This window comes from Pseudochaenichthys georgianus, chromosome 4 (assembly GCF_902827115.2).
Source record: "Pseudochaenichthys georgianus chromosome 4, fPseGeo1.2, whole genome shotgun sequence".
Classification (NCBI taxonomy): domain Eukaryota; kingdom Metazoa; phylum Chordata; class Actinopteri; order Perciformes; family Channichthyidae; genus Pseudochaenichthys; species Pseudochaenichthys georgianus.
In genome coordinates, this window is record NC_047506.1 from 34,439,508 (window position 1) to 34,464,784 (window position 25,277).

General features: G+C 41.3%; 1 protein-coding gene across 1 annotated transcript; it reads right to left on the minus strand.

Annotated features, from left to right (window-relative positions):
• Nucleotides 1–1,954: 1,954 nt before the first annotated feature.
• Nucleotides 1,955–14,016, minus strand: gorab (golgin, rab6-interacting). The gene is made up of 5 exons (XM_034081869.2): nt 13,787–14,016; nt 13,331–13,643; nt 12,457–12,558; nt 12,209–12,349; nt 1,955–3,842 (listed from the first exon to the last, which is right to left on the minus strand). The coding sequence occupies exons 1-5, from the start codon at nt 13,839–13,841 to the stop codon at nt 3,407–3,409; spliced, it is 1,047 nt and encodes a 348-aa protein (XP_033937760.1). The 5' UTR covers nt 13,842–14,016; the 3' UTR covers nt 1,955–3,406.
• Nucleotides 14,017–25,277: the final 11,261 nt, after the last annotated feature.

Below are 25,277 nucleotides of genomic sequence, written 5' to 3' on the forward strand. Positions count from 1 at the left end.
GCAAGGCCGTGTGAAATTAATTCAGCCGAACTCTCTCTCATTATTACAAAACCCCAAAGCCCGCGAAAAAAACCCGTATAACACCGCAAAAATGTAACCAAAATACACAATCAGTTCATTAGTGGGTTCATTTATTTGAGGGTTTGGTTCGTTTTAAATATAAAGTAATAAACAAATATTTTCCAAACCACACATTTTTCTTAATTATTGATATATATTTTAGTTTGTTTTCCTCTCATAATACACATTAATTCGCATATGTATCGAATTTGTTCCAATTATATATTTAAGTAGCCGTGTCACTATGCCAAATTAGGTTAAACTTCCTCTATTTTTACTTAGAAAGAGTCTAATTTTCATATCATGGCGCAAAATAATCTATATTGAGAACATCGATGGGTTTTTATGGGATGTATCCTTAATTCGGCTACAACCGTGAAGGATTAAATCAAACGTAGAAATTAGAAAGTTAATAATAGAGCAGCTAAATGTAGATTGTGTTGATTGCCATAACAAATAAAAGAGGGGCATGGGACTACTTCGCGATAGTGGGCCGCCTCCTTACAGTATTTATTGTCACTGTTTTTCTGTGTCTTCATGCTGTACCGATATTGGGTTCAGAGTTCAGTTGATATAAAGGTGAAGGCTCCAGATGGTTGAGGTTTTCAGGAAAACTTGATTTGGGTTTTTTTTTTCTATGGCTCTCGAACTTCTCGGGTTTCAGAGTCTCTCTCGACCTGTCGGGGGACGCCAGCGCCACATAAATCACACTTTACTTTATAAACCCTCCGCTCTCTGAAGTCCGGCCCAACACACACACACACACGCACAGAAACACACTTCTCCCCAATGGAAATGTATTTCTATAAGCCATTTCTGCAGTTTGGAGCCCGGCTGGATGCCCTAATCTCAGCAGCCTGTATCTTCTCATTTTTCTCATGTCATAATCCAGAGCACACTTTCTTTTCAAAGGGCCCCCCTCAAAGGAGTTCTGACAATTATCATTATTCCCATTTTATGCTTCAAATGAAGCAGTGGGTATAGGATCATGTGAAAATCTAAATGTAAAGAAGCTTTGTTTGTGTTGCTTTTCTACATCTACTAAACACATACATAAAAATGTTACTCAACAGCAGAGCATTTAACAATCTGAAAAGGGCCATTGTGCATAAAACGTTTTTATTCTTTGTTTCGCTTTATGAATTCTATTCTCTTTTTTTAAATTATTATTATTGATGCATCAAGAGGCATTTTAAAATGTGTATTACTGATGGAATACAACTTTATGAAGTAATGAAAAGTCTAGAACTTGCTTTTCATGAAAAAAAATAAAGAGAAAAAATGTTTAAAACAAGTATCTTTTAAGGGAAAGCTTAAATGGAGGACTTGGATGTATTGCTGCTAGCATCAGGACATTAAAGCATCATCATTATTGAGAAGAGTTTAAATCTGCAAGTACATAGTGGAGAAGATGTGTGGCTAATGTAGTATAAAAGGAAACACTAAAGTAACTCAAAATTGACCAAGTAAATCTATGTCATTACATTCCTACAGTGTGTTTTGGTATGACATAATTCAGTCCTATTTATCTGATTATAATTTGGCTGAACCTGATCCCAAATCTGCTGCGGGGGACTTCAAACGTTGACCTTGGGGCTGGGACAGACAGGACGGTGGTCACTCTCCCTCTCCGAGCTTCTACCTCCCGACTAATTAAAAAGGCTGCTTTTACTGCCTCTCCCTTCAGACGGCCAGATGTGACCGGAGCGCTGTAAAATCTCAAAGCGCTTTACAGAAACACTTACTGCACTTTCAAAAACCACTTGCAAAAGCGATGAGTCCCAAAGTGCTCCCCGTGTTAAATTCCTTCCAGGAGCTTCAGTCCCGATAAGTCATTATCTAAAATGAGCACAAAATACAAGAAAAACACACTTTTTTTTAAAAGAATTTATTTTAGTAAAATATCACCTTTTTTAAATATTTACCCCATCACTTTAAATGCTTACAATCAGGCGCTCAGGCCCACATATTTGAAGTTTAACATCAGATTGTTATCATATATATTATGTTCGACACATTGTGCAGCCAGAGAAAGTAAACTGCAGAATCCCATGCAGCTGAAAGCATCTGTACATACATTAGCAGATATCATCTTACCCTTCAGGAGGCCCGCTGCTCCTCCACTGCACTGACAAGACCAGAATTAGCTTTGTGAAACACGAGCCCGCGCCGGCCTAACATGTTCATCTACAACACATGAGACAGAAGGAATAAAAACGGATTCATACCTCCTTCCCATCGGCGTGAAACTGACTCTCCAGGAAGTAAACGGGACCCATCTTTCACTGTCGCCCACAACGACCAAGAACTTCGGAGTACAACCTGCGCTCACAGAGATGTAAAACCACATGTTTGGAAGAAGAGATTTCTTTCTTTTGGAAGACATAAAAAGCAAACCGATTGAGGATAATGGTTGCAAGATACTCCAAATGACTCGGCAGCTGAATATGATTCTGTCTCGCCCTGCTGGTACACACACTGAGGGCCCTTTGAAAATGTTCTATCATTAACCCCACAAAAGACGTCCAAGTTCACAAGTGTTGCCTAAATACAAGCCATGAAAGAAATAGGCGTAAACAACTTCTGATTATTAGTTTGGTAAATAAAATGTCAGAAAATCAAAATGATGAAGAATATCTATCCCAGTTCCTCAAAGGTCTTTAAATGTCTTGTTCCGTCAATCCAAAACTATTCACATAAATATGATATAAATAAAAGAAAAGCAGGACATCTCAATAATTGGTACGCAATAGTTGTTTCTGCCCTTTTTACAATTATTAAAATAATTGGCAAATATTTTACCAATCCATTAGACGCCGACTAAAAACAGTAACTATATGATCAAAACATCAGTACACATGATTATTAATCTGAGCAGCTGTTTGATGTAGTAAAACGTTGCTAATCTGCAACAACAAAAGCCCTTTGATGGACGTGCAAGACTGCCCACATTACAGTATGTGTTATTGCTGATTCACTGCTTTAGCCCATATGGGATAGATATGACAAAACGTGAAGCTGCTATAAAAATGTCATCTTAGTGATTAACTGAAAAAGGATGTGCTTAATTTTTCAAAATGTAATAACCAAAACCCGAGTCATAATATAAAATGGATGCAGGACAGAAGCCCTGTTCCATTCCCCCCGAGCGCCTCCCTATGAGGAACCAAAACGTATTTCGCACTAATATTTAGTAGCGTAAAAGTGTCCTTTTTGGGAGAAATGTTGGTCTGGATGATACACATCGTTCCACATCTAGCATACAGTGGAAAAGGTGGTTGTGTTTTAAATGAATGCCGACAGTGCAGTTTGTGCAATAGTCCCACTATTGTCTGTCTCTTTGGCATCAGGAGGCCACAAGTTCACTCTGAAAACCGTTTTCCAGTTTTGTCCAGTCTTGTTCGGTCTTTGGTGGTTCAGTCATCAGGTGGTGCTCCTGCTGGACGTCACCTCCCTTCTCCTCTTCCTCCTCTGTGGGTTTACAGTCCTCACTCGATCGCACTGATTCCTCCTGTGTTTCCAGCGAGCCGTTTTCTTGTTTAGTTTTTTTCTGCGTCTCCACACAGCCTCCTCTCTCCTCCTCTCTCTGCTTCTCCAGCTCTTCCTCGGTGGTCTGAAGGTGCAGCTGCTGCATCAGCTCCTCCAGCTTGTGGGCCTTGCGCAGCTCGTTCTGCTGGATGATGGCGCAGAGGTGCTCCGTCAGCTGCTCCTTCACCTCCGTCTTCTTGTGCAGGTCCATCTTGCTCTGCACGTACTCCACCTCCGCCTTCTCATAGCGCTTTCTGAGGGAACATGGAAAGGAAATGTTAAATAGAACAAGGCTGCACAACATTTTATTTAAATGATGCATTGTCCGTCATATTTATCTTTTGCATACAATGAATCCAAATGTAAAACGTAAGACTTGTATCAATTCCTGAGAAGAGCTTCGGTTTGTCAGTGCTCATCATGTCACCTCTCAATGCTTTCTTTATGTGAAAACTTAACCACGTGAGTGTAAAAGATGGACAGAAATAAAGCGAGGATTCCTATATTTTTGAGAGAAAATATTCAGCAAACATATTAAGGACATGGCTAAGTAGTGTTGGGAATTTTTTTTGTTGAGAATTTGGTGATATGATCATTTACCCGATTAGTTTGAACATGAAACAAAATGTCTAGTATACTTTGGTTCCAGCTTCTTGTCCGATTTCTTTCTTCCGTTTTAGATCCCTTTTCACATTGAATACATATGTGTTAAGAAACCTAGTTGGACTGATCAGATTCAGAATTTTCCAATTCTAACATTTGAGAGCCTTTTGTTTTGTGAAATGTCAAAATATGTTATGTCGAGAAGATCTTTATAAAACTATGGTATTTATAATTCCTCCAACGATCTCTGAATGCAGAAACTATTTAACTGCGAGAAACAGGGCGTCATATGCCGTTTGGACACGGTGCAGTAACTAAACAGATGATGTCAAACCTTTCTCCTCGGAGGGGGGGTTCATGTTGTACCTCAGCGAAATCTACACAATTGATTGTATCAACATAATCCTAACACAATCCAGCGAGATGACTGTGTGAAGGTCAGGTCCTCTGCCCATTATACAAACATCCGTAATGAAGAGCGTTTCATGACTTTGCGCTAATCTGGCTACATAAGAGACTGAATGAGGAAAACACAGCTACGAGGTCAAACAAAGCGGCTCTGGGTAATTGCTGGAAGAAAAAACAAACAATATTTTAATCACACTTTACACATTCTGTGGCTGCAGCGAAAGATTTTAGACCGCACTGATCGAGAAGAGAAAAATAAATAACTAATTATGTTGGTTACATTTAGCTTTTTATTCAGGGTGTTAGTTCTAATCCCGTTTCATTAGTCTCTGTGTGTCGGCTCTCGAGATCATCGGATCAGAGTCTGCTGTTGTTCAGTGTTTGAGAACATGTGGATAACAAGCGTTGGAAGAATACAGGAATACTGGAATCCATCTGCAGGGGGCAGCATTAACAGTGAAGTCTAGTTTATTATATTATAATTCAAATGTCTGTAAAATATGGTGTTTAGAAGAAAACAAATCCTGAGAACTTGGTGGCAGTTGTATGACATCTCATCTGTCCACATGTTGAAGTGTGTTTTAGCAAACCTCATGTTTTATCATGTTGAAGTAAACTTAATAAGTAGAGTTGTCGCTTCCTCAATAACAGTTTGCAAATGAAATTCAACAGTGGCAGGGTGTCGGCTCTCTTTATGGCTACTCGAGCCTACACTCTGTGATGCTGGTCTGTCCTTGAGGAGAGTTCAGAATAGTGAGAGAAACAGTGAAAGCTTTGATTATGTATCCAAAACACTGGTCCTCGGTGTCACTCTGAGACATGTGATGCCCCTGTGGGTTCATCTGGAGAGGGTGTGGCTGTGCTGTGTCCAGCCTTGATTGCAGTAACTCAGGGCACCTGGGTCTGGTGCCCTGCAGCTACTTAAAGCCTCTGCACCCGGCTCTGTTGAGTCTGCTATTAGTTACATCAGTTGCTTTACTTTGTGCACCTCAACACCCTCACACATACATGTCCATGCAACCCTCACCCTGCATTTACACTACTGATACCACTGACGTCCACACCTCATGCTTTACACTTTCATTCATTTGAATTGTTTGCTTAAATAAACATATTTTATTATTGATATGGTGTGTCTCCCACTTTGTTGTGGCCTTTTGAGCCAGGTCATAACAGACATGTCAACCAATTGATTTAGAGCATTACAGACTAAAGGCAGCTTGCTTCAAAATGTTGCAGCAGCTCCCAAGCAATCAGAGTAAAACCTAAAATCTTGCAGAATACACTCATTGTGTTGCATTCAGGGCCGGTTGTTTTGAATCTGAGGTTTGAGCACATTTAAACATGTTTTTAAATATGACAGCAGATTAATATTGTGAGTTGATGATGTGTCCGTCTGCATTTTATTCTCCATACTGTGCTACATTAATCCAGCCATTTGCCCCAACGTTTGACATCCACAAAAAGAAGGTAACATTTTATGAGACTCATCTAATTAACATGCAATGATTCTGCAAGAGCGCCACTCTCAGTGTGAATGGGCCATTGGGATTGTAAGTACTTTACATATAGAGCTGCCCCCTTTTCTTGGCTCAAATTGAAACACTAAAGAAGTTTGATAGATGCCTGTTTCTAAGGCTGCGGCCCCACGAGGATGAAAACGGCTAAACGCATAGGATTAACGCAAACGCAATCGCAAACGGCTTCCGTCCACATGCAATAATTATCCGGATAGTGTCTGTCCACACGAGACCGCTCCGTTTAGCTCCAACCGCTGGAGAAGCTGCAGTACATATGCAGGAGCCTGTAGGTGGCGCTGTAACTTCCTCCACAAAAGCAGCGAAGAAGAAGGTTGTCATGGTTGCCCTTCTGTTTATTCTCCGCGGTGGGGGCCGAGGGAACCGGGCAGAGTTTTTCGCCAGTCAGCGTGTATTAAAGTTGAAATCTTCCGGACAAAATGATAAAAGTGCCGGTCAAAGGTCTTCTTTGTTATTTATTGAGCTTTAAAACAAATGAATAACGACTCTATATAATATAATGATAAAATACACGGAGCCTCTCTTTTTCCTCCCTCTCTTCGGACAGCGCCAGTGTCTGTCTCATGCAGCAGCTCATCCAGTAATCAGTGACCCGGCCGACTGTAAAAATAAACATATTTATAACTAGTTTAGGGAGTTTGAGAGGTAATTAAAATAGCTAAGGGTGATGATCTGACTTGAAGTGTGTGTTTTGCTGCAGAGGGAGGAGCTGCAGGTGAGCAGAGCTGCGTGTCTCCGTCCTGTCAGATTAGACTTCACTCGCGAGAGAAAGATAAATAATCTGAATTCAGGGTGCAGTTTACTTTGACGTGGGGGTGAGCAGCAGAGGTGGGGAGAGGCGGGGCTATTGCCTCATCATTATTGCTGTAGATGTTGCACAAACAACTGTAGCATGGTCAATAGCGTCCGGAGCACGATAGCAACTCTGCGATCCGCCATTGTTGTTGTTGTTAGTGGCAAAACACTTCCGCACTGGCGCGGGGTAAGCGGAGGTGAGCAGAAGAGGTGGGGCTATTGCGCAATCACTATCAGTGATCTGAAAATGTCCGTATAGGGCGCACACACGGAGCTGTTTGACCCCCCAGAGAGTGGCGTATGCATTTCTATCCACCTTGGGACCCGTTGTCGTTTCCTCAGTCGTTTAGTGCCGTATTCGGTCGTCCTCGTGTGGCCGAACGGTCTATATGACACTAAACAGTAACGCAAACGACCGTTTCTGTACTCGTGTGGCCTTAGGCCCCACGAGGACGAATTCGGTCGTTTACGGCACTAAACGACTGCGGAACCGATAACGGGTCGCAAGGTGGATAGAACGGCATACACAACGCTCTGGGGGGTCCAACCGCTCCGTGTGTACGCCCTATACGCTAATTTTCTGATAATGATGAGGCAATAGCCCCGCCTCTGCTGCTCACCCCTGCGTCAAATTAAACTGCTAGGGATGTAACGATATACCGAATATCGCGGTAAATAAACGTCCCAATACCGTCGTGAGACTGACAAAATCTACCGCGATTTAAAAAAAAATATATTATTATTATTTAATTTTTTTAAACACTTTTTTTGTTTTAAACCTTTATTTAACCAGGTGGTCCCATTGAGATCATCGATCTCTTTTTCAAGAGAGACCTATCCAGCAAATAGGTTACAACATGAACATAAAACAACAGAACATCGTATTTACAGGGCTACATTTACACACCTAGAGACATTGACAAGTACCAACAGTATATTTATATCCCTGTCAATAAGCCTCACTTTCTTGGCAAAAACTGTATTGTTTTTGAAGTGGTGGAGAGACAATGCACAGTGTGACCCATTGCTGTCACCCATGGCCAAAGCATATCTCTCCGTCCCACTGAGGTGGCGTTAGACTTTTTCGCTGTCCGTCATTTTGACAGACAGGATCGTAAAATGTCCGTCATAATCCCCTATTACCCGCCGGATCTGAACAGTTCACGAGAGAGCACGCTCGTGAACTGTCAACGGGGGGGGGGTGGGGGTGGGTGGGCGGTGTTATGCCGTGTGTGCATGCACCTCGCGGGAGCGCACACAGCGTAAAGCAAAACCTCCCAGACATGTGTTGATCTGTACGGCAAAGTACGGTTTGGAAACTATATCATTTCCTTTTGGAGGGCATGCATAACACGGCATAACACCAGAGCCTCGCTGCGGGGAAACGTTGGCGCTGTTCCGAGTTTGTTCTAATCTGTCAAAATGACAGACTGCTTTCAGATTTTTCTGTCATTGATAAATAAAATATTCGGTTAACGCGACCACTGCTGTCCCGGCAACATCAGTACCAAGCGAGAACGTTTTTTCCAGAGCAGGGGATATTGTAAATGCCCAAACATCCCAGCTTATAAATACCTGGAAATGTGGACATTCTCATATTCCTAAAAACCTGTCTGATGATGCTGAGTGAGTGACTAGTGAGTTTGAGTTGAGTTACTTGAAAAACTAAAGTGAAACTTGATTTATTTTATTGCAGGGTCTGATTATTGAATGTCCTTGTTTATTTGTGAGATGCAGTGTGTGAAGCTGACAATTGAGCGGCCCGACCAAGCAAGGAGGCAGAACGTCCAAAATACAACCCGGTGTGGGCATTTATTAAGTCAGGAACACATGACACAGCCTCAATCCTGCTGCTTCTCCCTGACCACAGCCTGCAGCCACAAGGATCTCACACACACTCTCTCCCAACCAGCAAAACCCCAGAGCCTAAATGCCCAACCCAATCAACCCAACAGGACACAGGTGAGGGGGGAGGAGACACCACAGAGCACCAGGTGCACACAATCAATGGCAACATACATGGGAAAGGGGAACACATTTCAAAATAAAATACAATAAACACTACATCAATCAATAATATAAACATGTGCACATATGCAAGGCCCGAAGCCATCAGTGACAAAGTTACCTTCGTCACACAGTGGCACAAAGAAAATGCCTACTTTGTTTGGTAGTACTATAAGTACAAAAACACTGGTTTTCTTGTTCCAGTCTGTTCCTGTCACTTTGTTTTTGACACTTTAAAATACTGCTATCCTACTAAAATGCTGTACAAATCAGATTTATTATGTAATAAAGAAACATTTTCCGAGTAAAAAAAATGATTATTGAAAAAAATAAAATAGAATTATTATGTTTTTCTTTATTATTCAATATCGCGATAAATACCGTACCGTGGACTTGTTATCGTGATATTATCGTACCGTGAGTTTTTGGTATCGTTACATCCCTATAAACTGCACACTGAATTCAGATTATTTATCTTTCTCTCGATATGGACCTAAACGCGAGTGAAGTCTAATCTGACAGGACGGAGACACGCAGCTCTGCTCACCTGCAGCTCCTCCCGCTGCAGCAAAACACACACTTCAAGTCAGATCATCACCCTTAGCTATTTTAATTACCTCTCAAACTCCCTAAACTAGTTATAAATATGTTTATTTTTACTGTCGGCCGGGTCACTGATTACTGGATGAGCTTCTGCATGAGACAGACACTGGCGCTGTCCGAAGAGAGGGAGGAAAAAGAGAGGCTCCGTGTATTTTATTATTATATTATATAGAGTCGTTATTCATTTGTTTTAAAGCTCAATAAATAACAAAGAAGACCTTTGACCGGCACTTTTATAATTTTGTCGGAAGATTTAAACTTTAATAAACGCTGACTGGCGAAAAACTCTGCCCGGTTCCCTCGGCCCCCACCGCGGAGAATAAACAGAAGGGCAACCATGACAACCATGCTTCTTCGCTGCTTTTGCGGAGGGAGTTACAGCGCCACGTACAGGCTCCTGCATATGTACTGCAGCTTCTCCAGCGGTTGGAGCTAAACGGAGCGGTCTCGTGTGGACAGACACTATCCGGTGAATATTGCGTGTGGACGGAAGCTTGTTTGCGATTGCGTTAATCCTATGCGTTTAGCCGTTTTCGTCCTCGTGTGGCCGGGGCCTAAGACCCCATTTACACGGGAATGTTTACACGCCATATGCGTTTTCCGTTCACACGCATTCGATTCATTTAACGTGTCCGTTCACACGAGACCGCTGGAAACGCTGTAGTACATATGCCAGGCCTGTAATACTTCATTCACACCAACGCAACTCCGGTTCAAGCTCCGTGCTAGAGCTTTTCAGGTTCAGAACCGGTTCTTCGGTTTAGTTCCAGCTCTTTACACACCGCCCAGAGTCCGACTGGTGCTGCGTCATTGCGTCATCCTTTGCGTCATGACCTAACCGTTTGCGTGCCTGCTTCATAAAGCCAAACCGCACGGAAACCCCTCACAGCTCACACCGACAACAACAACAATGGCCGATTGTGCACCAGCTTCCTCTGTAGAGACCAGAGTAGGTAGCTGGTCTCTTCAGTGGACCACTGCTGCTTGTTAAGTTTCTCCATCGTTGTGTACAAGCTGGATAAAACGCCGGCTTTTTGTTGTTGTTCAGGAGTTGATCCCGCCCCTGCCCCCGCCTCGACGTAAGCGTGACGTATGCGGTGCTTTTGCTCTAGCCGGACAATTTTTTGGTGCTTGAAACAAACCGGATTCCAGAGCTAAGAGGCTGCTCCGCTGCGGTGTGAACAGGAAAACCCGGTACTTTTCAAGCTCCAGCTCCGAACCGGCCCTGAAACACCGTTGGTGTGCATGAGGTATAAGTGGCGCTGCTGCCGCCACAAAATACACCAAAAGCAGCGAAGAAGCATGGTTGCCCTTCTGTTTATTCTCCGCGGTGGACGGCGTGTTCTCCTGCTGTAAATCTCTCCGGTAGTCCACCAGCAGATGAAAAACACCCACCTCTCCGCCTCTGCCAAGGGACGAGGGAACCGTGCGGCAGAGTTTCCGTTAACATTCTTCTCCGCCTGTCAACATGTCGGTTAAAGTTGAAATCTTCCGGACAAAATTAGAAAAGTGCCGGTCAGAGGTCTTCTTCGTTATTTATTGAGCTTTAAAACAAATTGATAACGACTCTACATAATAATATAAGAATAATAAACGGAGCCTCTCTTTTCCTCCCCCTCTGCCCAGCAGCTGATCTCTGAGCAGGAGACATGGGGAGAGGGAGACGTGGGGAGAAGGAGACATGGGGAGAGGGAGACGTGGGGAGAGGGAGACGTGGGGAGAGGGAGACGCGGGGAGAAGGAGGCGGGGCTATTTCATCGTTATCAGAAAATGATCGTATAGAGGCGATTACACGGAGCCGTTTGCCCCCCCAGAGCGTTCCGTTTGCAGATCTATCCACCTTGAGACCCGTTATCGTTTGCGGGGTCCGTTTCTATCGTTTTGTTACGGCCTCGTGTAAACGAAAGGGCTATACGCAAGAGAAACTATGCAGATACAACCTGTTTCGTCCTTGTGTAAACGGGGTCTAAATCTCTCTAACACTTAAATAAGGGCTTGTATGAAGTGTTGCAGTGACTACATATTTTTGTAGTTAGCATTGCAAGGGCCATTTCAGTAAATTAGTAAAGTAGAGATTTTAGTCAATTATAGAAAATAACATCCGTGGCAGAATGGCAGAACATTTATGATACTTGCATGTTTTGTTCAGCAGGATAATCTCCACATATTAACACCACTGCCTTCTTTTTTTAAACCTAAATGCAATCAGCAGAAGAAAAAATGCTAACATGAGGCTATAAACAAACTCCATCACTCATGTGATTTTGTGTCACCGCTGCTAAACTAAAGGCGGACTAGTGTTCATTGTGATGACGTTGAGTAGTCTCATTTGGTCAATTGTAAGCAATCGCTGTTATGATGCTACATAGAAGCTTTGGACATTCGTGAGTGGGGTATTTACTGACGCATTGTATGTCATAGAACATGTGAAAATCTATTGATCTTGTATTAACTACAGAACTTATTTCAGGCATCTTACCGACATATGCCAACTCAATTCGAGGTGTTATGACTCATTCCTTCACGACTCTATAGGAGCTTACAGCCAGGGAAGATTTGGGGGATTTTTCTGATTTGGATTCCTGAGCCTGAGTCTGTAGCTGTCATGTGCACAACCTTAGCTTAGTTTCTAGAGTTGGTTATTATCACAAGATGTCTCTCTCTACCTGGCACCGGAGAACTCCCAGCTGGCCTGTTCTATCCGGCTTCTTAGGATGCCGATATCATTGGACACCATGTCATCGAGGGCCTGGAGCTCCTTCTGGATCCTCTTCAGCTTCACAGCCTCTGCCTGAGTCTGTTTGGACCTGTGGAAGATACAAAACTCTTATATTTCTTCATTTGGCCTTAATGTTGGGCTTACTTTCATGAAAACAGGTTGCACACTACAGTGCCACAAGATATCCAGACTTACTTCTCAGCGATAGTTTTTGTCAGCAGAGCTTTCTTGCGCTTATTCCTCTCTTCAATTAGCTTTTGTTCTTGCTGCAGATGCTCCAGACGTGTTTGTTCCCGTCTGTAATCAAACACAGAGAAATGAACACACCAAAATGCATTTATATTTTTTAAATGCCCAACAAAAACTAAATCCACAGCATGAAAGGAGGTTTGGGTCTCCTATGGCAGAAATAGTTCAAAACAAGTATGCAAAGGCAGCTTGATGCAAAGTAAACTAAAGTTGCCTCGAATCCAGAAGAAACGTTAAATTGGTGGTTATTCAAAAACAACGTAGATTCGTAAAAGTTTAAAGCATCAGTAGAAACCCCAAAACATATAAGTAACTTACACATAAGTAGTGATTAGAAAAAATAGGAGTCATTGTGCGGTATAATGATCCCATCAGTATCAATATTACTGCTGCCTTAAAGTGCACGTTGCATTTTACTGATGTAAAGTGTGTAGGGTTCTAATTTAAACTCCTTTAATATCGTTGGGTAGTTTAATCTTCATCAATGCATATGCATCATATTCTATAGGATCATATGTTTGTAGCTTTGTCAATGTCCTGTAAGAACCAATTATCTCATAAAAAAAATAAGGTTAGAAAAACAGCCCTGTTTTCAGCTTTGTGACAATGCACTTACAGCTGATCCAAGAGGCTTTTTAACTTGTATATTAGGCTTAAGAAGTTGTATAACTTAATCACAAACATTTAAAAGCAACATATCTGTAGATAAATGGTTTTCACTGGACAGGAAAGGGATGGAAAAACTGTTATCAGGAAAATAAATTGTCAACCAAATGTAGTGAAATCCCAGCAGTAGGTACAATAATGAAAACATACTAACAGTGCCACCTCTTGTTTCTCTAGCTCTTTGACGGCCGGGATCTCCTCTTCTGGAGCCGGCTTTATCTCGCTTGGTTTAGGCTGCACCTCCTGTCTGACAGCCGGAGCTGCTGCTGCTGCTGCTGCCGGGGCTGTGGGCTGAGGTTCAGGCTCTTCCCTCGGCGGCGGTTTGGTGAGTTGTTGCTCCGGTGGGAGACAAGGAGACCCGTTTTTTTGAGCGGCCATCTGAAGAGCCTTCTCCCGCTGTATCTGCTGTCGACTCCGGTTGGCTGGAGCCGGCTTTCGTCCCCGGGCAGCCGCAGCGGCCATCGCGTCTGGAAACACATGCAGCAGAAAAAATGTCACACAAAATGATTTAGACTTAATGTAACGTTTTATTTCAAAACATGTCAACAAGTGGGGAAGCTAGAGTCAGAAGCTAACTTCCAAGGCTATAATTAGCAGGAAGAGATGTCACCTTTCGGCTGCATCTTCTGTAACTCCTCGTCAGAAAAGCCGGCCCAGCCGCTCATTTTACAGATTCACGCCGAAAATACTGCAGGCAATACAGCAATAATTATGCATGTAGTAAATATTCTGCTTATTGACCTGGAATAGTCATTTTAAACTTCCAAAAGACGGATAAACTGTGAAGCTCAAAACCTCGCCGCCATATTTGTTTATTAATGCCACGTTAAGGACCCAAAAGAAGACCCGTGAGGTTGAAGTTACAGATGTCGCCTGAATAAAAAGATCCTGGATCATCGGTCCTGGATGGATATCCTCGTGGATTCATCTTCCTATTATACACACATGCATTTCCAAACATTTGGACTACCTATGTTGTAAATGTATTATCTATTCAATTTACACACGGCATCTATTGCACGTCTGTCCGTCCTGGGAGAGCGATCCCTCCTCTGTGGCTCTCCCTGAGGTTTCTCCCATTTTTCCCTTTAAACTGTGGGTTTTCTCCGGAAGTTTTTCCTTGTACGATGTGAGGGTCTAAGGACAGAGGGTGTCGTATTGTCATACTGATATTTTGTACAAACTGTGAAGACCACTGAGACAAATGTAACATTTGTGATATTGGGCTATATAAATAAACATTGATTGATTGATTGATTGATTGATTGATAGAAGTATGCATATCCTAAAAGTAGCATACAGTACACACGTAAACGTTCTTCATTGAGAATGTTGCTTTAATACAAGTATGTCATCATGAAAATGTTGTATTAAGTAGAAAAATGCACCCTGTTGCTGTTAAACTATTATATACTTATATCATTTGATTATTATCATTAGGATACTCATGCATTAATGTAAGATATGTTACTTTGGTAATTGGTTGAAATGGGGGTCATTTTGAACAATTAATTATCAATCATTTTCATTAATCAGCTCATTATTTTCAATTAATTGATTGATTATTGGGTTTGTAAAAAACAAAAGTGAAACTAGTGATACATGGTGTCCCAATTACCCAGGGCCCAAAGTAATGCCTTCACAATGTTTGTTTTCTCCAACCAACAGCACAAGCCTCAATATTATTACAAATAAATTCCAATCATAAACAATATGCAAAGGAATAGCAGCAGGTTTGTCTGCAAACATCGTAATTTGAAAAGTAACTAAGGCTGTCAGATAAATTAAGTCAAGTAACATTTTACTATATTTCCCTCTGAGATGTAGTGAAGTAGAATGATAAGGTTACTTATTAAATTCCAACCTCGGAATTTCCTAATCAGTACACTAATTTCCTAAAGATACTGATGCAAAAAGACTGCACATAATTCATGGTGTTCATTTCATTTCCCGCCAATTTTCCGCTTAATTTCTCATCCACTGCCCCGTCTAGCTCTTTTCTTGTAGAGTGACTGCCCGTGTGTCAGAGGGGTGAAAGGTTAATTAAAGAAGTGCTTCATGTGAAAGCAGCATGACATTTAAGTGGTTTTACTGCAAAGGAGGGCAAAAGGAGGGCTACACACACCCTGTGTTCAGAGTGTGGTTTATTATACTAGGTCTCCTTTTGCGAATCAGCTGGTTGGTATACAGATATGAAAATAAACTAGAATCAACCAAAAGCAATAAATTAAGCAGAACGTTTTCTCCTTAGATATTTAATTATAAATACTTTTTACCTTAACCCATCTATCCATCCGCATTGACTTTAATATGTTAATTTTTTATTCCCAAATGTCTAGCAAGTCTACAAAATCAGGGCATCAGGCTGACTTCAAGAATAGCAGAGAAGATGAAAAACAATCCATGAAGGCCGAATGGTTTAAGGAATAGATTCATGAGTTTGAAGGCTGATTACAAGTCAAAACACAGAACATAATTTCCCTGAATATCTTGCATGTTTTAGCTATAGCCTTTGCACCATGTTTCAGTGGTTCGAACACTCTGCTGTTGTCAGTCCCAACATTACATTAGGGGTCACCATGTATTACTCGGTATGGTTACGCTTTAAAGTGATGTCTGACTTTCAATCAGACTTTTGAAGGTTCTTATGCCTGCCATGTCATGTGCTTTTCTTGTGAATATCGCCTATTAACTCATACAAATTAACCGCAGACGTATCATGTCTGGTGAGTAAGTCACGGAGGTGGAGCCTACGGACATGAAACAAGACAGAAGGTATTTCAGGACTTTGTAGAAAAGGGCTGAGTTCATATGATTAGATTTTTACTGCTTCCTTCACCACTGTCATTTAGCACACATCATCACACACTGGGTTCATTCAGCTCTAAATTCCAGCATTACCGTCATTTATGTATGACTTTGTATGGACTCCTTATTTCTTTCAGTAATTGGTTCAACATAAAGCGTGTCTTTTTAACCTTGGCAGCGCTGAAGAGTCGGAGCAATGCAAAAACAATGACCTCTGCTTGGCAACTAATAAAAACTGGCCTCCACATCTTTTTCTGCATCTGGGGGCCAATTATGTGCAAGTTAAAAGGCAAAACACCTCAGGAGGGCATAAATCGCCGGCAGAGTGGAGACAGGGCCAGGCATGGGGACCAGATGGCAGAGAGACAACCTCTCCGGGTTCAGAGTGTGTTGATGCAGCGGCGGCGTCGGGCCGAGGATGGGACGGCCTTGGATCCCTGATTAGTGAGCGCCAGAGGGGACCACATGGCTCATTACTGAGGTGACCTGTGGAGGCACATCAGGGTTAGAGGTGGGGGAAGTGTATAAATTCCCTGTAGGAATGGGTGGAACTGATAGGAGAAAAGTAGGTTACCGTGATGGCTACGCTCAGTTCAGAAGTTCAACATGTCAGATCTGTCGTCCACGTGTGTCGAGACGCGTCTTCGAAGAACCAGAGAAAGTTCCTCCTCTCTCTTACACAGCCATTGGACATCAATCTGAAGTTTCACGGTTAGTTTAACTAAAATGTATTTCCTGGGTAGGAACCAGAAAGATTAATTGAGTAAAACCTTCAAACATCAACTCAATTACATGTTACAATGGCAAATAGTATTCCATTTACAAAAAAAATAAGGAAACTCAATCCAAAAAAACAAACTATAGTAGTTATTGTTACTTTGGGTTAATATCTGGTTCTTTGAAAAAAGCAAAGCATGTCGATGTTTAAACTGAAGGAAATAAGTCAGCTATGAGTTCGGGATGAATTCAGCAACTATGGTCAAATGTTTTCTTCCGAAAGGCTATCCCCTCCATTGAAAAGCCCTTACCTTAACAACTATAACGAGACACAGCACACCAAGCTTTGGCAGTTTAACATGTCAACATGAGGTACATGGAGCTGTCGTGTAACTTCTATGAACAAGCAGTATACTCCTATTAGCTATTTTTTCTGGGGTTACAGATGAAATTAGGACCTTTCCCCAGCACTTTGAGGTATAGGAGATGCAGCTTTAATGTCTGAAGATAACACAAAGAGCAGACTTGAAACAGAGCTAAAAATCAATGGCAATAAATGATCAATCAATTACAGAAACGTACACTTTTCATTTAGTCAACACACTGAACAGACAGGTACACAAGCTAGCTAGCTTACAGCTAACAGTTGGTGCATTGTCTGTTTTGGGTGAATCATCACAAATTGCAAAAAAGCAATTTAACGGTCTCAAATGAGGCAACGGCCAGACGTAATGTTGCTCTGTCTTTTAGCATGATAGATTGCATGGTTTTGCTATAAAGGGAACCAACCAGTTTAAGCTAATTAGCCTACCACCTATACAGTTGATAAATCTGCTAGCTGTCATTTAGGTTAAAAAAAATAAAAATTGCAGGGGTATACAAATACAAATGGCCCTATGCTGTTTTAGGAATGTTAATAACGGAGATACATTTAAGATACGTTAAAGAAGATTGACTGCTTGTGGTGCTGGATGATTTAACATGTGTGGTAAGTGTGCACCTGACCTTTGCCCTCCCTGTTATCCACAAAGACATACAGCCCGTGGTGCTCAATCAAACAGGAAGCGCTGTGAAAAATAAACAGCCAATCCGAGGAGACACGTCTCAAACCTGAATGAAATTGAGGATGATTAGGGGTCAGGCTGTCGCCGTGGCTCTGAGCTAGAAGCTGGAGGAACTTCTAATTGCCGTTTAAAAATCTGTCTGCCGGCTCGACGCTGACCCTCGTCCCAGTCAGAGCCCCTCCTCTCCGCTTAGCTGCTGCTCTGAATTTGGTCATTTCCATCCCTGACCTCTCGTTCCGCCATCTGCAGCCAGTTTGCAGCACTAAAACAGCGACCTGACATCATGCACACTGTTTCCCTTTATCTCTCAATCTCCGCACCCTCAGCGTCTGTTTTTCAATCTTACTGTTTATTTCTCTGCCCTCTCTGTTTTCTCTGGAGAAGAAAGTGCTACTTGGATTAAATCCACAGTTGTATCTGCTCTCTTTCAGTGGTTCTGTTTTGTCTTTGGCTTTGTTTGATGATATTGGACTTAACAACCTTGATTGACCTTCCTATTTACTTATTCTACTTTATTTCTTTAAATTACTTAAACATTTTGGACAATGTCACATGTGACCCTTGGTGTTGCTGAGGAAAAACATTTACAAAATTACAGATTTCCTCACTTAATTTTGCTAAAGCCATATTAAACTTTGTAATAACACCAGTAGTCCATCAATACCATTTCCTCCTGACCGAGCTTTTAGTCTGTGTGGTGCCAACTTCACGCCAAGCCCTCTTAATGTTCTTGGAGAGTGTCCCTGATCCATCTGAAGAGAGGTCTGTTGCTGCAGACTGTGAGGAGTCTCACCTGTAAGGGGGCCCAAACAATGCCTCCCTGTCTCACCTGCCTCCCAGCTCTGTTTCCCCTGGCAGGCGGTTTGGTGTGCGGGCACTTTTATACAAACCAGTGAGCTCATGGACATCGTTCACATATCCAGCGCTTTTCAACAGTCCCTTCAGCAGTCTGACGTCCAGACATTCGGGTTCATTCTGGGAACTGAGGCTGCAGCGAGCAGGGCGGACGGGTGAAAGTCAGGAGTGGAGTCGACTGTCAGTTTGTGTTAAGATGAAAAGTACAAGCAGCTAGATAAGACAGACACTCGGACAAAGAGAGAGGAAGGCAGGAGTAGAACAAAAGGACACAAGGGAAGTTCTAGAAATGTAAATAAGGAGACTGCCTGAGGCATTCAGACCATTCATTTAGGAATCTTAAACCAAATGCAAATATGAACTATCTTTGGGCTTCTCTGCCTTTAAAAGTATTTAAAGGAAATACATAACATATTGGGAAATATACAAATTTGGGTATCAATCCAATCTCAGTTATCGTAGCATAGTCTTGGACAAACACAGGAAGCAGGTAGATCAAAACTGCCTTTCCTTAATTCCGAGCTGCATCATGTGTGTCAACACTGACCGGTGCTTGTCCCTTATGAACGACAAAATAGGTTTTATGTTCCAATATCTAGAACAAACTGATTTTTCACAGTACGAAAACAACCTCTTGGAGTAAGGCAAATGACCTTTCTCAGGCTCTGGGAGTCTAAGGCAGGTATGCTTGGATGAATGGTTGGGTCAAAGTGTCCGACTGTCACACCGGGGGTCACTGTTTGCATCCCATCGTCCAACTTTGTTGATTGGTTTTGGAGACCTAGTGATAGAACAGCCATAGAAATAGTCATTTGAGGTTTAGTGAGCAGTTTCTGAAGCCTGACCACACTTACAAATGGACAACTCTGGCTCATTCCTGCATCAAACTCAGCTGATTCTGTTTCTCATCAGTTATGTCCTAGCAAGGTGGAGTTTTTGTATTTGTGTTATTTTAAACAGAGTATGATTCTGGAAAAAGGTTTCTAGCATTTAGAGTTTGGGACTTCTTGAGGACACCTTGATTTTCCAACCCAGTCTCATGGCATTTCGTGTTCACCAACACGATTTCCCCCCTTTTTTTGTGTTGCACAGCACGATTTTAAAAGCAATGTATTTCTACTGGTAATGTGTTTCGTGCCTGCAGCACGTCTTTTTCTCCGGTCGGGTCGTGGAAGACCGGAAGCTGTGTGGTTCATAAAAACATGTTCTTATTGTTCTACGGCAAACTCTGGGGAAGAGCCGGGACGCCAATACGGAAGTGCCACACACTGCAGTTCATCTAGTGGCCAGTAGGAGCAGTCTGCAGAAGGGAGCAATTTCCATAGACCCCCATGTTAAAAGGCCCAACTTTACAGCAGAAATAAACATGTTTACATCGTGGTTCAAAAAACCATATTCTCTGTATAGTTAGATTCCCCCTTCATGACTACTGTGTGGGGGGTGAATTTTTTCTCAACTCATCTGTTTAATTAATATTAAGCCTTAAAGTTATGCATATATTAGGGCGTGGTCACATTGAGTGATAGCTCTGTCAAGTGACTGCTGCTGCTAGCTTCGTGTCTCTCTGCTAGCTGCTCCGTGAAGCTAGCTACAGGGACTCTGCCTGCTCAGCTCATCCAGGGAACACAACTTGAAGCCGGCCGTGGTTGTTTGTTCTTCATGCTTATATATCGGACAATTGTGACTCGCTCTGCGGTTAAAACAGACGGTGCATGAATGCGGTTTTTGCGGTAAGTGAAATTCGAGTACTTATTGATGTGTTTATGATTTTAATCAGCTACGTAATGAATGTTAAGGCTTGGTTTAGCATGTAAGGGAGTGGTAGATACATCAGTGCTAACGATGCTAATCGTAGTCTCCAAGTTAAAACCATAGACTGTAGATATAAAGGTTAAAACGAAATAGACAAGTGTTAAGCGTTAAGTGGGATAATACTGTAGAACAAACGGCTTCTGTTTGAGGTTGATAAAATAAGGTCATCCTTGTAACTTAGAGAGATATTTTATTATGTAGGTAGGAACTGTATGCATCTCTAAGGTTAATTTAAATTGGCTATGCTCCAGTATGTAGACAAGCTCATGTCGAAGTAGTGTATGTGTAATCAACCTCACAATAAGATGTGTGTATATTACAAATAATAATGTCATATTTCAAGATGATTAGGTTAGATATTACAATATGGTTGGTTGAGCTGGAGTTCATCATTGAGCTTACACGTTAACGTAACAGTCATCTGAAGAACGAACCCAAACCTTGTTGTTTTTATTAATTGCATTACCAAATGGGTATCAAATAAACAGTAAGCATTGGTAACACAACTTCCAAAGTTACAGTAAAATAAAAAGGACCCTGACTCGGACAATACACAATCCAACATGTTCAACAGAAGAGAATCAGTTATATTGTTTGTACACATGGTACTTTACATATATATATATGTTTGTTTAAGGTGTCCAGGTGATGCAGACAGGCTGGACCAGAGAGTGAGAGACAGAACTGGACTCCTCACAGCAGTGAACTTCAGCACAGGTACAAATACTCTTTTTTCATACTGTACAAAGAATCAAGAAAGATATTTGTTTAAATAAATGAAGTATTGACTTGAATACACTGATATACATTCCATTAAACAATACTACAAAAAAAATTCCATGCAAAAGGTTACATTTAGATGTTAACAAGCAATATTATTGTGTGAAACTGAGACCTTGTGTCTCAATGAGATCTACACCTGTATAAATAAAGGCTAAAGAAATATGGTTTTGTCAGCTTTCTAATTTAATGTATTGAAGGCAAAGATATTTAACACATAGTGAGAACTGCTACTATTTATCTCTCAATATTGTCTGTAAAAAACGTGGTAAAAGTTATTCTTTTAGTGAAACAACAGAGCAAGCTTCTACAGTTGCACTACGTTTTGATAACAGTTAAATATTATTTTGATAATAAAATATATTTCAATGTTGATGAACTTCATACTGTTCATTCATACAGTCCCTAAACACAGCCCCTAAACAGCCCCTAAACACACAAACACACCGCTTTCATAAATAACACACTTGTTCTGCAATAATATGTTTTATGTTTCCTGTAATTTTTGTTAGGAAAGGACATGCCTGAAAGACACGACATTTTCTCCTTCTCTGAGGGTCAAGAAGAACATCCAAGAGGAACATTAAAAGCTGATGTTATGAGATTTTAAGACCAGTACACTAAGAAACTACTTTTATTGTGAAAACACAGTCAGCTGATCGAATGCACCCATTTTCACTTCTACACTCCATCAGCTGATTATTTATATTTGCCTCACTTTATGAGCTTCACATCACTTGTGCCTTGTACCGCAGAGTTTGCAACGTCACAAATAAATGGGGCCAATCTTCAGTCAGATGTGAATGTGTAATCTAACATTTTCAGTAAGAATAATGGACAAAAGGAGTGCAAATACAAATACAATGTATTGAAATGTGAACCAAAACTTAATCAAACATGTTTTAAATAAAAAGCACATATGGACAGAAGGTGTAAACCTATTAAATGTAAGTAAACACATTTAGTCAAATAAAGTGACAGACTAGGCCTGTGCAGTTGGTATCAGCTTTGCCCAGCATGGGCTCCTCCATCAGGCCTGGTCCTCCTCGCTGAGGAAAGACCCTCAGTCCTCTCCAAACCAACAGACAGGATGTCCATCACACGGAGGTTTCTCCCTGAAGTCTCTGCAGCCCTCTGGACACCACGCTGTCTCAATCCGTCCACACTGACTGAATATGAGAGGGGAAAAATGAAAATAATAAATGCTTTAGACAATAAGAAATATAAAGTTGACTGTTGAGTTGCTCAGTTTTTTTAGATTGTCAATACTATTACTGTATAACTAATATCTCAGGTTAAGAGGCACATTCAAATAAAGATTGGTCTTTAAATACATGGTGTCTTTTGAATTGTTTGTCTAAAGTCAAGGATCTAGAACTGGTACTTAGTTTCAATGATACAGTCTGGTTATTATGCTGTTTGGAGGAGGCCTCACAGGTAAGAGCACTAACTAGCTACCATCACATGTACCTTAGCTTGACTTGTAATTAAGTGATATCAAAATATAAATAACTAATGTTATGCTTTAAGATTCTGAAGTATTATGCTAAAAACTCAATAACTTAGATTATTATTTATAGTTTTGCTGAATAGTTTCATGTCCGCTTACCTTAGAAACATAAAATGCGACGGCAGTGTGCAGATGAGGAGCATGTTAGCTTAGCTTGGTAGCTTCAGCTAGCTCTGGAACTTCCAGCTCGGTGGCAGCAGGTCCCGCCTCGGCTCCGCCTCTTTGCCCTTATTTGGAGCAGGCTGGAACAGGCGGGAGTTGAACTCTGACGTCACTTTTTCACAATTCACAATTCAGTTCCTGACGGAGGTCAAAAAAGCCCGAGATTATGGAATTAAACCAATAAATAAAAGCAAGGATAATTGTGTGTTATTGGTGAGTAAATAACAGTGTGTTATTTTGAAAAGAATAACAAATTAGAAGGAAAAAAAGATTTAAAAAATACAGATTTCAGTATCCTGAGGCTCTGAGCCCCATTTATTTTCCTCATAGACGGCAACAAAAGTCCGAAATTATACGATTTAAAATAAAAGCAATAATTGTGGCTTGATATTGAGTAAAAACATGTTTTTATGAACCACACAGCTTCCGGTCTTCCACGACCCGACCGGAGAAAAAGACGTGCTGCAGGCACACAAAACACATTACCAGTAGAAATACATTGCTTTTAAAATCGTGCTGTGCAACACAAAAAAAGGGGAAAATCGTGTTGGTGAACACGAAATGCCATGAGACTGGATTGGATTTTCATAGTAACCTCATTCAAGTCGTTAAATGTTTGGTTATTATAATTCGTGAATTCATATGCAAATATGACCATTTTTGTTAAATGTTAAAATAGGAAAAGAATGTGATCGGGGTATTGAATAGAGCATTCAACCACAAGGCAGTTATTATAGATTTTATATCACAGAGTCAAGCTAGCTGTTTCCCCCTGGTTCTAGTCTTTATGCTAAGCTAGGATACTCACATCTTGAATCTAGCTCTGTACTGAACACACAGTTTAGCCTAGTCTTGTTAAAACATCTGTTCCCATGCAATAAAACCACAGTCAATGACCTTTTGAGAGAAACATATTCTCTCCAGGATTATGATTGTTTCACAAATATGTTGGTAATTATAGTCTACTAAAGTCTGCTTGGTTGAAGGGTTGAATAAAACACAGGACTCTTAGGGGAATGCTGTTTGTGCCCAACTCAAATCCAAAAGTCTTTACTTGCATTAAGAACTGACTTAGAAAATTCCTAATTTTTTTTGCCAAACCATGATGTTTTGTGTTCAAAACGCAGAGCCTAATTGGGGAGAAAATATGTTTACCTCGAAGCATAAGAACGTATTTTATTGTTACGGGGAAATCATTTTGTCAGAGGCAGGGTTGCTCAGACATGAGATTTTTATGGCTGTTATCTTGCTCTCCGAAGAAAAGCCAATATCCGTACAAATTTAGGGGGCCGTTATCAAGCCCCAAAAGACCATCTCTAATATCCATGATTAATGAAAATGACAGGGAGCTGGAGGCACTTGTTGATAAAGGCAGGTTATTGGCTGCAGAAGGGGAGTGTTTTGACTTTGGATTGACCCTGGGTGAACTTGACTAAACAGCGTCAGAAAGTTTGGGACTTTTTTAAACAGGCAATCACACGTGATGACAACTGATTCATTAGGCCCCGAGCTTTGCCCAGAAATCCCCATAAAAAGACCTCGATCCAAGTCTCGTAGAAGCTCGTTAGGGAAAATGTGGCCTCACACACCAGAGCTCAAATAAAGACACAGCTGTCTGCAGCATGGCCTCCAACAATTTGGCCGCCGAATCAGATTCTTAATCAAATTATTTTTAGCTATGGCGCATTTAATCCACTGTTGTTTTATTCATTAGCCATTCCACAGATTTATTGTGGCTCTGACGGCCCTTGCTGTCTCTCATCTCAGCCATTTCCCAGAGTGTAACACACACACATCTGGTCCCAATCAGGGAGAGAGAGGCAGAGCGAGAATGCCTATTAGCAGCCTCTGGCATAGGTGCATTGCGAGCAGTGGCGCCCCACTGAGTTTCTGGTAGTTTTGAGCTGTATACAAGCTCTAAATCAGCTTATTTGCCACACCCTTGATACCTGATTTCATTAGGAGGCGAACAAAAAGAACAGGAGTCATGGATTTGGAATTTATTTTTGGCAGTGCTGGAGGTAAGGAGTTCCCGCTGAGAGCAGAGTAAGGAGATTTATGACACAGAAATGCAGAGCCTCTGCTCAGTTAATCACATTAAACCCAAGTATGTGTCGTGTTTGTGGATATGCAAAGCAATAATGACTCATTGTTCCAAAGACAAAAAGCTGTAATAATTGCTGTAATTTATGACCTTCCTTTGTTAGGTCTTTTAATGTTCTTCATAAACAATAACATAACACTGATTTGATTATTATTTTTAATCTGACTCTAAATAGAATCACTCGATTGGAGGTTTAAAACATTACAAATGTTAGTTGAAACCAAATGCTCATACAGAATATTCCAGTGAACTCCAGTTAACAAGCTTTCATTAAAAGTAGCAGCCAGTT

Excerpts from the sequence above, each read along its gene's own strand:
- gorab (XM_034081869.2), bottom strand. The coding sequence starts at position 13,841 with ATGAGCGGCTGGGCCGGCTTTTCTGACGAGGAGTTACAGAAGATGCAG. Across the intron at positions 13,644-13,786 it reads ACAGAAGATGCAGCCGAAAG|ACGCGATGGCCGCTGCGGCT; the intron begins GTGACATCTCTT and ends ATGTGTTTCCAG. Across the intron at positions 12,559-13,330 it reads GAGAAACAAGAGGTGGCACT|ACGGGAACAAACACGTCTGG; the intron begins GTTAGTATGTTT and ends GTTTGATTACAG.